Source organism: Nansenia antarctica, assembly GCF_963989245.1.
Source record: "Nansenia antarctica genome assembly, chromosome: 6".
Classification (NCBI taxonomy): Eukaryota; Metazoa; Chordata; class Actinopteri; order Argentiniformes; family Microstomatidae; genus Nansenia; species Nansenia antarctica.
This window is the reverse complement of record NC_137676.1, coordinates 23,622,501-23,637,482: the sequence shown is the minus strand read 5'-3', so window position 1 is coordinate 23,637,482 and position 14,982 is coordinate 23,622,501. Positions and strand designations below refer to the sequence as shown.

Below are 14,982 nucleotides of genomic sequence, written 5' to 3'. Positions count from 1 at the left end.
CAGAGATGAGGGTGGGAAGGGTATGGGAGAACTTGAAGGTGAAGTGGAACTCCATAGAATGTGAGGAGATGGATTTTTTACTGAGGCACAACAGGATTTTTAACAATGTTATTATAAGCAAGTTTGAGGCAAATGTTGATAGGATGTGTGATGTATGTGGGGAAGCAGCAGAGACATTTATGCACCAATATGTGGAGTGGGGGAGATTGGGGTTACCGGTATATATGGAGAAGATTAAAGAGTTGATTAGTGGAAACTGGGAAGGAGGGTATGTGGAGGAGATGGATTGGAAGGAGTTGTGGTTGTTTGGGGTGGTGGGTAAGAAGAAAGGGTGTAATGTGAATTTGCTGAATTATGTATTGAGTCACGGGAGGTATGCGGTCAGGCTGAGAAGGAATGTGGCTCATTATGAAAAGAGGGTGGTGGATGTGTGGGAGGTGTTTAAGGATCTGGTGAGAAGGGATGTAGGTATGATAAGGATGTATGTGGGGAAGGAGACATTTTAGAAGGTGTGTGGGGAAGGGAGCACATTTATAACTGTGGGGAAGGATGGAGGGTTGGTATATGATTTTGAATGAATTGTTTTGTTTGTTTGTTTTTTGTTGTTGGTTTGAATTGATGCTTTTATTATTTTTGTTGGTTTGAACGTTGGGTTTTCTTATTTTATTGGTTTCTTTGAGTTTGAGATAGGGGGCTGATGCCTACCTATGTGTACATAATGTAAATAATAATAATACAAAAAAAAAAAAAAGTGGTATGGACCGCTGCCATTGTTTTTATTCGTCATTTTAAATCGGTGGTTCGAATCCCTCTTCAGACACACTTTTTACTGCATTTCGTTGTCTGAATCTAATCTAAAATCTAATCTAAAAAAGTATGTAGGGTATAAAATTATGGTGCAGGCTAATTTACAAGAACTGACACGATTACAATGGTGTTTGAAGCCTTTGCATGAAGGTTTCGGTTAAATGTAAAAAAAAAAAAAAAAAAAACACTAAAATCAAGTCTCGAACTCGCAACCTTCGGAACTCTAACTGGTTTCCTTAACCACTGCGCCAGCCAGACCGCTGTGACGAAAGCAATGCAAGTTGATAGACATACCTATACCTATTTATTTTATTTTATTTTTTACACTTTTTTATTTATTTATCTATCGATCTATCTATCACACTTTCAAAATATCAGGTTATCTATCACACAATCAAACTATCTATCTATCGATCGATCACACTTTCAAATTATCAAATTATCTAGTATCTATCACACAGTCAAACTATCTATCTACAGTATATATCTCGTGTGAAGTGGGAACTAATATTTCCTAAAAGACACTTGAGGAACTGTCGGGATGTAGTTTCCGCCTGTGAGCCTTTTTTGACGCACGCATTACCTTAGCCAGCCTCTTAGCCTGCTCGCGACCAGAATAACTCGGGAGGCTATGTTGAATAGCAACCAAACAGGGAATTATTTGAGCCACATTGATGGAACCGAACGCAAGATAAAATTATTGCCGATTAGAACTTTATCGCGGATTAGAAGATAATCGACCTTCGTGGAATACCCTCCTGGTCACTACCTACCTGAACTCTATACTGCCACATGTTTGTAACATATTGTGCATCGTATGACAGTGAGTCACATCTCACTGCAACCTGCACTGCATTTTTGCACAACCTGATATTACTATTAGTAGAAATATAAATAGTAGAATAGAGATAGTAGAATAGAGATAGTAGAATAGAGATTGTAAAATAGAGAGTAGAAAGGACATGGCCATGGACATTCTATTGGGGGGCGCAGGTAGTCTAGAGGTTAGAGAGGCCGGTTAGCAATCGGAAGGTCACTGGTTAGATCTCCGCCTCAGGAGGGAGCTGCATGTGCCCTTGCAGTGTTTCCTCCAGGAATTTTTCCAATGGTGGCGGATAGCCGTGACCGCGCGATTTTTTCCCGCGTGCACGAGCATGAAACGCGCACGCGCGCTCAAAACAACAATCTAAATTTTTTTTTTTTTTTTTTTTATAATCACAGCCAAAACTAGAGGATGGCCCAAAAATATAATATATGAATATACAGAATATAAACTTGTGACTGACAGTCACATACACACACAAAGATCATCAGCTATAATATAATACGAAGTAGGCCTACATGAGCACAAAAGCGGCTAACGTTACTGATTAACTGTTTACTGTAGTGCAGAGAGATGGTAGTCGTAGGCGGCGTATCAAATGACAAAGCTAAACGTTTAATGATCGTTCATGTCAACAACACACTCAAGCAGTAAATAGAACAGTCTAAACAACTTGGGTACTACGGACGGAACAATAGTCTCAACCTATAGTTCCGTGCGTGAATTATGTCAACCCACCACATTACAGAAGTAAAATCACAGTCAGATGGAGCATTCGGTAAACAGCTGAGTATCAGCTGAGTTAAAGAAAACAAACTCTTACCTTTGATGAGACCCACATGAGCCCTGTTTTCCCGTACTTCTCCCGTGTGTCTCTTATTGTCCAAATGTTCCCTGAATTTAAGCTGCATGTAATTCCGTTGTCAATAAAAAAATCGTCTCCCCTTCTTTTCCCCTTGACAATACTGTGTCGTTGCTAAAGTGACGGCACATAAGAATCGTTTTTTGACTTGCTAATGTCTGCTAACGTAGCACTTGAAACTGGCGCCGTTCTCTGGACTGCAGCTGCTCCCGCGTTAGCATTAGCATCCATCTTTTCTTCTCCCTTCTCACCGTCACGAGCTCAAATGACACTTGTCGGCCGATCTAACTCTTAACACTCACTTACAGGACTTCTGACACCATATGTCGTGTTATTCTATTAAACATACACGTGAGTCCTTCTGTATTTCAATGTAAGTGTCTTTATTTTAACTCGCTCTGTAAGCTCTACAATACCGGTCCCTTGTTGTCTCGTCGTAACCTGCCCACCTGACCTGGGGGGTATTCCATCAACGTCGCTAAAGGAAAATCCTGGCTTATTTTTGATAACTCTCGTGAGACCTATCAGAATATGCCTGGATATTTTTAAGAACTCTCGCGAGATTTATCAGACTAAACCTGGATTTTCCCTTTAGCGATGTTGATGGAATACCCCCCTGATGTCACTACGGTGGCCTGTACACAATAACAATAATACCACAGTTCACATTTAGACCAATCAGGGCCCTATTCCACGAAGCTCGATAAAGTTCTAAGCCTCGATAAAGTTTTAAGCCTCGAAAATGTTAGCTTGCGTTCGGTGCCATCAATGTGGCTCAAATAATTCGCTGCTTGGTTGAGCTCCTTCTGAGTCAGATATAACTAGCCTGGTCGCGACCAGGCTAAAACACAGGCTATAGTGAGACGCGCGTCGAAAAAGGCTCACAGGCGGAAACTACATCCCGAACGACAGTTCCTCCCTAGGAAATATTAGTTCCCACTTCACACGAGATAGATAGATTAGATAGTTTGACTGTGTGATAGATAGATAATTTGATATTTTGAAAGTGTGATCGATCGATAGATAGTTTGATTGTGTGATAGATAACTTGATATTTTGAAAGTGTGATAGATAGATCGATATATCAATAAAGAAAAGAGTGTAAAAAAAAAAGTTATTCTCTCAACTTGCATTGCCGTCATCACAGCGGTCTGGCTGGCGTAGTGGTTAAGGCTGCGGACTCGAGTTCCAAAGGTTGCGAGTTCGAGACTTGACTAGGTCATTCATTTTTTTTTTTTACATTTAACCGAAGATTTCATGCAAAGGTTTCAAACACCATTGTAATCGTGTCAGTTCTTGTAAATTAGCCTGCACCATAATTTTATAGCCTACATACTTTTTTAGATGAGATTTTAGATTAGATTCAGACAACGAAATGCAGTAAAAAGTGCGCCTGAAGAGGGATTTGAACCACCGATATAAAATGACGAATAAATCCTATGGCAGCGGTCGATACCACTAGGCCATTGTGGCGATATGAAGGTTTGTAGCCTGCTGCTGATATCACCACAGTAGTAAATATTCATTTATTAAAATATGAACATATAACAATAACTGGGGCTAGTATGACCTACGCATTTAATCGGTCAGCAATTTCTTGCCAAACCATTTCCCTCGCCTTGTTAATTGCGGCAGTATTGCACTATTTTACATCTTATTTTTCCGTCTTCATAAAAAAGCAATAATTCGGAATGCTGCGCAAATGTAGTACCCCTGCAGAGTGGAGTATCTTCATTTCGACAGATCGACTCTTCTGGGCTGCGTATGTCTGCGTGCACACGCCCATATCGAAGATTTGTAAGCCTGTCTTCTGTGAACACTGATGACACAAGGCTGATCCTCATTCGAGGAATCACCTGAGGCTTGAAATCCAATCTCGAGTTCCCTGAGCGCCGCATTTATTTATAGCGCCGCTATACTGATCCACCTTTAGTGGAATGACCCCCAGGAGCCCTTGTGTCACGTCGTCAACTGAATGTCATTAATCTGATTTTGGATCAGCGGTTAGAGAGAGATGGGCGTGGATTTAGGTGCACTTTTAGTCAACATCCATTATAGCGCTGATCTAGGATCAGATATATTTTAATCAGCTAAAAAAAAAAAAAAAAGGGTTTTTTTAGAACTTTTTTTGTTTTGTTTTGTTTTGTGTGGACTGAATCAATTCGTGGCGGAGGAAATTCATTCGTGGCGGCCCGCCACCAATAAATGCATGTAGAGGAAACACTGCCTTGAGCATGGCACTTAACCTCTAATTGCTCCAGGGGCGTCGACTATGGCTGACCCTCTGCCTAGAGCAAAAAAGACCAAATTCTAACAATTTATTGACAACTTGATTGCAGGCAAAAAGTTCTTCTTCTTCTTCTTCTATTTCTATTTCTTTACGGCAACATTGACATGAAGAGGGACCCACAATTATGCTGGTAGATGACCCTACGCCAAACCTACCCCTAATCTCAACCCTTACCCCTAACTGTTTTATCTCTCAACCCTTACCCCTAACCGTTTTAAATCTCTCAACCCGTACCCCTAACTGTTTTAAATCTCAACCCTTACCCCTAACCGTTTTAAATCTCAACCCTTACCCCTAACCGTTTTAAATCTCAACCATTACCCCTAATTGTTTTAAATCTCAACCCTTACCCTAACCGTTTTAAATCTCAACCCTTACCCCTAACCGTTTTAAATCTCAACCCTTACCCCTAACCGTTTTAAATATCTCAACCCTTACCCCTAACCGTTTTAAGTATCTCAACCCTTACCCCGAACCGTGTTAAATCTCAACCCTTACCCTAACCGTTTTAAATCTCAACCCTTACCCCTAACTCAGGGGTCGGCAACCTTAAATGTTGAAAGAGCCATATTGGACCAAAAAACAAAAAAACTAATCTGTCTGGAGCCGCAAAAAATGTAAAGCCTTATATAAGCCTTATAATGAAGGCAACACATGCTGTAAGTGTCTATATATTAGCCTACTATCAAAATAGTAGGCTACAAATACATAAGCCTTAGCACATATGCATACAACCGAATGCAAACGTATTGTGCTTTACAAAAGTGAAACACTAGGATAGCGTAAAGGGGGTCTGGGGGGTTCCCCCCAAACATTTATTTAACAGAGTAGATGCAATTTTGCGTATTCTGGTGCCTTTTAACAAGTGGGTTGATACTTTTATCTGGCTATACTAGCCTGAGAAAAAATATGGATAAGTTTGTAATTTCATCCGGAGGAAGTGAGCAAACCAAGAGATCGTCAGCCAAAAAATAGACAAATCTACAGACTGTAGACTCCAGTACCAAATGAAAACTAGCCTCTCTCGTCCTTTTTTCACTATTTTAAGTTAAACCCTCTCAGACCCACAGCCACAGGAACGCCGGCGCTTCCAAATATCATACCTTCTTTAGAAGTTCATAATTCGGAAACGGTTTGAGCTAAAGACAAGCCGCTTTTTGCATTTAAAAGTAGGCAAATAGCGCTCACCGGGAAGCTCCCGTTCATCGATGTGCATCGCCGATGTCCGTCTATAAATCTAGCCACAAAGTTGTAGACAATGTGGATAGTTTCTTGCTTTGCCTGCCTTAGTACTTCGTCAATCCCTGTGGATATAGGTCTACTCTTGAAAAAAACCTGTCACATCCAGTCTCATGTTGGGTCCAGTCAAAATACTAGTCATGTGCCAACATATCCGAATCCTATTGGCCCTCTTACAACATTACAGCGTAAGCAGGAATGTAGTTCAAGGAGAGACACCGCGGCAACGTAAAAAATAAATAATCGTTGTTAATTTCCATTTGTGGTCAAAGCCACAGGGAGCCACTGAAGATGGGCAAAAGAGCCGCATGCGGCTCCGGAGCCGCGGGTTGCCGACCCCTGCCCTAACTGTTTTAAATCTCAACTCCAACGGAGTGACATCAGAGCATCCCACTTAGCATTTAGCGTTTTTGTCTGATGTGACTTTTAACATGGCGGAGTAGCCAGATGGACAACAGCGTGTTAATGACCCATATGAGTTCTACCCAACTACAATGTTTCTAGTGACACTTAGTTGTGTGTGTGTGTGTGTGTGTGTGTGTGTGTGTGTATGGTTCTTCACCAGCTTGGTGGTGGTTGTGGAAGAGATCAATCCCATTGTAGAAGCCTGGCCACAGAGATTAGGACGCACACGCACTTACGGTGGTACACGCGCACGCGCATGCACACGCACGCACACGCACACACACACACACACACACACACACACACACACACACACACACACACACACTTCTACACTCATAAAGCTGGGTGTGCATCTTTGCAATGGTATTAACCAGAGGTAAAACCTACCCAGACACACACACACACACACACACACACACACACACACACTCCATCTAAAGGCAATTTCAACAACTATGTGGGCCATTGTTGTGGCAGAGTGACATTTCTGTTGCAACCGTAAAAACGGGGCTTATTTTCTCTCCTCAAAGCAATTCTGTTTCTTCTCTGGCAGTTGTACTGAGATTAGCTGTTGCATGACAGCTTATAAAAGCAGTCTGAGAAAGACAAAAAATGAACATTGTTGGATGAAGATGGGCACAATACAATAATTGAAAGATGCTTTTAATAAGTGCTATTATGTATTGTTCAGATTCACTTACGATGGTAATAAAGTAGTACAGTAAGAAAATATTCCTTATGAATTAAAATGTAAAAAATGTGTCCCTCCTTTGGTGAATCTATCGCTTTCAGAGTTCAGGTGTTCAATTTCCATGAATGTCCAGTGTCATCAATGCCCACACTAAAACAACGGAAATGCCAATCTACAAGACATGATGTTGGTTTAAGAGATAGTGGTCATAGGAGTAATGCCAGTCAACAAGATGGCTGACATGAGAGAAATGCCAGTCAACAAGATGGCTGACATGAGATAAATGCCAGTCAACAAGATGGCTGACATGAGAGAAATGCCAGTCAACAAGATGGCTGACATGAGAGAAATGCCAGTCAAGAAGACGTCTGACAATATGTCAGTATAAAAGACAGCGGTCATAAGAGCAATGCCAGTCTTTAAGATGGCTGACATAAGAGATATGCCAGTGAACAAGATGGCTGACATAAGAGAAATGCCAGTCTTTAAGATGGCTGACATCCATCATGTTCTATGGACTGCTGGCGAAACAAGGTGGCAACAGAGAGACTCTGATATGCCACAACACACACACACACACACACACACACACACACACACACACACACACACACACACACATATATACACTAGGGGTGCAACGGTTCTCGTTTTTTTTACGGACGGTACGGTTTGCGTTCCACGGCTCAATTCACTAGTGAACCGTGACGGTTTTCGGTTTATGCTGCGATTTGGCTGCGTTCGTAAATTAGCTCTGAGAGCGCCGCAACAGTTTGAGGAAGCCCCGGATTCCTACAAGTCTGCGGTGTGGGGTCATTTCGCTTTTCCCGTTGAATACGACAATAAGGGGGGGGAAACAGTGGACAGAAATATTACTGTCTGCAAGCTCTGCTTAAAGCGTGTGCCATATGCAAATGGTTGCACCTCTAACATGAACCAGCATATTCGCCGCTACCACTCAACGATAACACTGACTGGGAGCAGGAAAGCCAGTCAGGTAGCGTCAGTGAGCAGACAGCAGTCTCTCTCTGATGCGTTCGGACAGACGTACACTACCACTTCAGAGAAACACAAAAAAATAACCAATGCAGTGGGGATGTTCATTGCAAAGGATTTGCAGCCCTTTTCGGTGGTTGGAGATTTGGGTTTTCGAAATCTGATAAAAACTCTCGAGCCCCGTTACAGTGTCCCCTCCCGTACATCATTCAGCACCAAAATAATCCCCGGTATTTACCAAACAACGCGCAGAGGCATTGAAGACGATTTGGCAAAAACACAGAGCTTTGCACTGACTACGGAGGGTTGTACCTCCCGGGCAACGGAGAGTTACCTCACTGTCACGGTCCACTACATGTCACCGGATTGGGAGATGAAGAGCGCAGTACTGCAAACTCGTCCACTATACGAAAGCCATACCAGCGCGCACCTGGCAGAGGAACTAACAAATGCAGTGACTGAGTGGAAGTTGGAGAGGCCAAACATAACAATTCCCGTAACAACAGACAACGCAGCAAATATCGTAAATGCGATCCATGAAGCTGGTGGACTGGGGCCACAGATCGGCTGCTTTGCGCACGTCGTAAATCTCGCCGCCAAGAAGGCAGTGGCAATAACCCCGGTGTCCCGCCTCCTGGGTAAGATCAGACATGCAGTCACTTTCTTCCACAAAAGCACCACAGCCCACCATATTCTGACAATTAAACAAGATATGTTAGACTTACCAAAACACAAATTAATCCACGATGTCGCAACTCGTTGGAATACAACACATGACATGTTGGAACGCTATGTGGAAAGTGTTACTTTTGTAGTGTGAATTTGTTTTCCTCCTGTTTGTATACGGGCTACCAGCTGTCAAGGCTAAAGTGCACTTTTACTTTCGAAAGTGTTTATTTATTTTTGGACATTTGAAAGTGTTTTTTGTTTATATACAATGATATATACATTATATACATAACATATACATGTGTATGTTAAAGTTCCATATTATGTATAAGCAAAATAAAGTAAAGTAACAGTTTGTAAATAAATAGTAGCATTTGTTTCTGAACCGAACCGTACCGAAAACCGTGACCCAAAATACCGAACCGTACCGAACCGTGGGCCAACTGAACCGTTGCACCCCTAATATACACACACACACACACACACACACACACACACACAGCCTACGGCATGGAATAAATCATAAAGACAGTTTAAACAATGCTAGTGTAATCCATGCCAGTTTAAACGGCGCCAAACTAAAGCAGCGCTGCCGTCCATCAACTCAGCTCAAGTTAGCAGACGCAGCTCCAAAGAACAATCTGGAACTAAACCTTTTCCCAAAATGTCAATCAAGCAGCGTTTCTCATGGAGATAAAGGTATGGTAAATGCCAGTGGTTATCTGTCGGTGCCCCCCCCCCTCCCCCCTCCTTCACCGCCCTGTCTGAGGAAGCTGCACCACTCAGCTACTTGATGATAAAAACTTATTGCATTTCTGAGATCTGCTTGCCGAGCTGAAACACTTTGATCAGATCATTGTGTAGCCGGGATTGGCTGTGTTACAGAGGGGTTGGGGGGTGTGTGTGTGTGGGAAGAGGGGGGGGGGGTTCCTGCTATAGCTGTGTAAGAAGAGGGCTTTGCAGGGAGGAAAGGAGACGGGGGAGAGAGGTGTGTGTAGCTATGCAGAGAGGAGGGTGAACATGGAGGAGAATTAAAGGAGTAGAAATGTTTAGTTCTGTCTGTAGGAGTGAGGTTGATAATGTCGGGGAGGAGAGCTGTTTTGTTTAACAGCGAAGGGAGGCGAGGGGGGAGGGAGGGGTGCTGTGGTTTGTCAAGACAACCTTGCGTGTCTGTCTGTCTTCTCACCCGGTGGAAGGGAGGGACCCAGCGAGAAGTCCAGAACAACATTCCTCTGGAGTGAGCCGTCCGTGCTGCTAACACAGAGAGCCTCCCGCCTCTCATCTCCAGCCAGGTTCTGTCTAAACTCTAAACATTCACAGTCAGCCGAGGAGGTTGGTTGAAATGATCAGTCCCCCCCCACCTGTTTTAGAACCTGGCCAATGAAGCAGTCATTCTCTCTCATTATCACCATGGCGACGTGTTGTCGAACACACCAGTGAGACTGCTAACCCCCCCTGGGAACTGTGTGTGTGTGTGTGTGTGTGTGTGTGTCTTATTTAGATCACTGCAACATCTGTTGCTGCTAACCAGACAGTTCCATTTTAGGCCTGTTTCTCTGCTCTCCAGCAGACGCTGTCCCCCAGCCCTGGTCTAGTCTGGCCTAGTTTGGTCTGGTCTGGTCTGGTCTGGTCTAGTCTAGTCTAGTCTAGTCTGGTCTGGTCTGGTCTAGTCTGGTCTGGTCTGGTCTGGTCTGGTCTGGCCTGGTCTGGTCTGGTCTAGTCTGGTCTGGTCTAGTCTAGTCTAGTCTAGTCTCCTCTAGTCTGGTCTAGTCTCCTCTAGTCTGGTCTAGTCTGGTCTGGTCTGGTCTGGTCTGGTCTGGTCTGGTCTGGTCTGGTCTGGTCTGGTCTAGTCTAGTCTAGTCTAGTCTAGTCTCCTCTAGTCTGGTCTAGTCTCCTCTAGTCTGGTCTAGTCTAGTCTAGTCTGGTCTAGTCTAGTCTAGTCTGGTCTAGTCTCCGCCCTCACAAAAATGGACTGACTTACATAGCGCCTTTATCCAAAGCGCTTTACAACGGCCTCTCATTCACACATTCACACACCAATGGCGGCAAGCTGCCATGCAAGGCGCCGGCCCGCTCACTGGGAGCAATTTGGGGTTCAGTGTCTTGCCCAAGGACACTTCGACATGTGGCCAGCCGGGGCACGAACCGCCGATCTGCCGACCTTGCGATCATTAGACGGCGGCTCTACCTCCTGAGACACAGCCTCTACCTCCTGAGACACAGCCGCCCCGTGAAGACCTGCCTCAACACTCTGACGAGACGCAGCCTCATTACCACCATCAGCTGATGACCTTCTGGCTTCCCTTGCATGATTAATTACCTAATATCTTATTAATTGGCAAATTTAGCTGAAAGTGAAAAGCTTTAATTTCCTTCTCCCGTCATCCGACGTGAAAACAAATGATGATGAAGGGGTAGAGAGGTGAAGGTGGCTCGGCCCTGGGAACCACAGCAACTCACTACACTCTTCTTCTTCTTCTGTGGTAACTCACTACACTCTTCTTCTTCTTCTGTGGTAACTCACTACGCTGTCTTCTTCTGTGGTAACTCACTATGCTGTCTTCTTCTGCGTTAACTCACCACCCTCTTCTTCTTCTTCTTCTGTGGTAACTCACTATGCTGCCTTCTTCTGTGGTAACTCGTCCTCCCCCGAGCTCTATTGTTTCCCAGTCTGATGTGTGCAGCACAACGGTGTTAACGTCTCAACACAAAGACCTGTCTCCTTGGGAGAGGAGGGATGATTAGTTCCACCCGTTGTTAAAGGGGAATTACAGAGTATTGTGGTGGTGACAAAAGCAAGGTCGTAATAAGAGTGTATTGTGGCGGTGACAAAAAACCCTGAGACACCAAGCGTAGCTGGGATTAATCTTCTTCCTACCTCTCTATTGTTTCTGCCTCCATTTATCCCACATCAGCAGATCTGGGAGCTCAGTCCTCCTCCTCCACCACCTACTCCTCCTCTTCCTCCTACTCCCCCTCCTCCTCCGCCTCCTCCACCACCTCCTCCACCTCCTCCTCTTCCCCCTCCTCTTCCCCCCCTCCCCCTCCTCCTCCTTCTTCTCCTCTTCCCCCTCCCCTCCCCCTCCTCCTCCTCTTCCCCCTCCCCCTCCTCCTCCTCCTCTTCCCCTCCTCCTCCTCCTCCTCCTCCTCCTCTTCCCCCTCCTCTTCCTCCATTCTTTAACATTACAGTGTTCCGTACTGGGTGCAGCGTTTACTACAACTGAATAGATCACACTGCACATTCAGCTCCCAATGTAAAAGTCAGTGTGACGGCTTTGTTGGAACTGTAATTGGAAACGGTAAGATGTGTTCTGCAGAACTGCAACCGGATATAAGGAGCTGTGCTGGTTGTTGGACGTGCTGGAGTAGGTTGGTCCTCAGCATGGCTGGCAGTGCGTGTGTGTGTGTGTGTGTGTGTGGGGGGGGGGTTAAGGTTAGATTATTAAACCAGTCAAGGGGAGTTAAGGGGGTTGGCTGTGGCCATGTGGATGACCTCTCACCTTGAGGCAGGTCAGACGATAGGTACGGCACTTCCTGGGCGCTGACGTGCGTCCAATCAAAATCGTCGTAGGGGTCCTGCTGGTAATCACACTGGGCGGGGCCATCGTCAAATGTGCAGCCTCCTGGAAAAGAGAAGAAGAGAACATTGATTCATTTATTTCATTGGAATATCATTGGATATTTCCTATTTAAAAAAAAATATTATATCAGATTTATATCGATCAATTCTCTTCATCGATATCACATTTTTTTCACAACTTTGCATGCTATAATACGATGCCACCATTTTGTTTCCGAGACGGTAAACACGGCCGAAGTCACTTCCAGTTTTCTCCAACTGGAGAATGTGTCATGTCCGGTTTCAACGCCGAATTTCCATACCATTGGTCGGCCAACCCCAAAAAAATCCCCCCCCCCAAAAAATAAAATAAATCTGATACATGAGAAAGGTCAAAGGTCAAAGATGGTGCCAAAATATCTCCAAATGGCCTAAACATATAGGTGTCCGCCTAAACATACCTGTACTAAAACAGGTACAAAGTTGCATTTGCTCACATTACTAGCATCGACTTTGGCACAAGTACTAATAAGACCCTGGAGTACTGATTCCTAGATGATTTGGGCTTGGTCATCAGGTTTCCAAGGTGATATTCACTGTAAAAGCTGTTGTTTTTTTAGGCGGAGACTGAATTTGAGATGTTTTATAATGTTCTAGCTCTATTTGCTCTGACACAGACACATATATTTTGATTCTGACACTTCTACAGCCACCCCACAGGTGTTAGCTTACATTTGATAACAAGATCATTATGAAGGCCCTTGTGATTGTGGAGATATTCTATATTCACTGTGGGCATGTCATTTCGAGCAGAAAACCAGAAAAATTAGGTGGATAAGAAGAGGTTCAATTGAGACAAACTCTCTTTCTCAGATGAGCCGCGTCGTGTCTACGATTACAAACACATGAATTATCTCCTTCAAATATGGAACTGCCATAAACCCTTTTTACATATTCCAACTGGTGGACAGAAGCGGTTGCTGATTGGAAGGTGTGAGCAGCTGTGAGAGGAGGAACCATGTTCTTCCCTGAGGACGGCAGGCCCGCGCTGCCTCCAGGAAGATGAAAGGAGCACAGATACATGGATGGAACTCAAACTCCAATCAGAAATACTGAGTGAGATCAAGCGAACTCGGAGACGCAGTTTATTATGAATTATTGCTTAAGAGTGTGTGTGTGTGTGTGCGTGCGTGTCGGGGGGGGGGGGGGGGGGGGGTTGTATGCTTGTACGTGTGTGTGTGTGTGTATGCTTGTACGTGTGTGTGTGTGTGTGTGTGTGTGTGAGTGTGTGTGTGCGCACGCTGGCGTTGTGAATACATCTGAGACATGAGAGGGTATCAAAGCCGGAGTCAGTTCCACAGGAAGCCCTCCTCAGTGCAGAGGGAGGGGGGGAGGGGGGGGGGGAGAGACAGGGAGGGAGGGGGGGGGGGGGGGGCGGCGGGGGGGGGGGAGGGAATCACATTACACATTTCCTACACACTTCCCCAGCTCAGAATTAATAACGTGTCCCGTCTCCACGGCGGCACGTTTCATCTCTGACTCTGAGGTGAGACTCCACACGGCCCGGCCGCCTGCGTCCCCGCCGCCGTCCCACATCAAACGTATGCTAATGCTGCTAGCGCCTGGCGGCTAAGTGAACCACTTATCCCGGCTAAGGACCTCGCCTCAGACGCTGAGACGGCCGAGGAACGGCGGGAGCGGCAGCGGCTCTCCAGACGGGACGTAAATCGAGACATCGACAGACGACGCCGGGCCCGCGGGGCCCAGCGACCCCAGCAGCTACGACCTTCGACCCCTGAAGAGACGCTGTCTGCGTTACAGCGCGACGGGGACCTTGCCTCAGACTCAGCCGATCGCGGGGATCCTTGCCAGGGGCTGAACCAATCACGGTAGCCTTGCTGCCGCGGGCCCAGCCAATCACAGGGGCCCTCGTCAGGAGCTCAGCCAATCACAGGGGTCCTCGTCAGGGGCCCAGCCAATCACAGGGGTCCTGGTCAGGGGCTCAGCCAATCACAGCAACTATGGCAGGCTTACAGGAGACTATGCTCATGGTAATGCAACGTCGTCATATCAAAAACACCATTCCTCGTTCCATGCATCACAATGAGCCCCCGTCCTCCTATTTCCACCTCCCTCAGCCTCCCCTGGTGTTCTACCTCCCCCAGCCTCCCCTGGTGTGAAGCGTTCACAGCATCCCCCCCCCCCCCCCCCCACCGCCTCTGATCAGGACTTGGCCTTGAGACTGGATTGTTCCATTTCGCTGCAACCTTGCACAGAAATACCTCCACTCACTCTCCCAGCCCTCCTCCTCCTCCCCTCTACTCTATTCTCCTCCTCTCCTCCTCACCCCCCTCCTCCTCTTCCTCCTCCTCTACCTCCACCAGCCTCTGATGTCTACCTCCACCAGCCTCCCCTCTTCTGTACAGACACATAGAGATTTTATCCAAAGCGACTTTACAATTAGAGATGACAGGGACAGTCTCTCCCCTGGAGTAACCCCCCCCCCCCGCTCCCCCCCGCTGGAGCCTCTCTGGAGACGCCTCCTTGTTTCAGTGAGCTGGAGTCTCTCCTCCTCGGTGGCTGAGCTACTGCGACGCAACGCTAAAGCTGTTTCTCTCTGGAGGAGAGGGGGACAGGA

The 14,982-nt window shown here is 45.8% G+C and overlaps 1 protein-coding gene across 1 annotated transcript in view; it reads right to left on the bottom strand.

Annotated features, from left to right (window-relative positions):
- Positions 1-14,982, bottom strand: part of ptprk (protein tyrosine phosphatase receptor type K) — a gene marked incomplete at its 5' end in the record, with an annotated part of 225,802 nt that overhangs the window by 142,281 nt on the left and 68,539 nt on the right. The window contains one exon of the mRNA XM_080533604.1: positions 12,286-12,408. Within this exon, the coding sequence (XP_080389730.1) occupies positions 12,286-12,408 (123 nt within the window). The remainder of the gene's footprint in view (positions 1-12,285; positions 12,409-14,982) is intronic.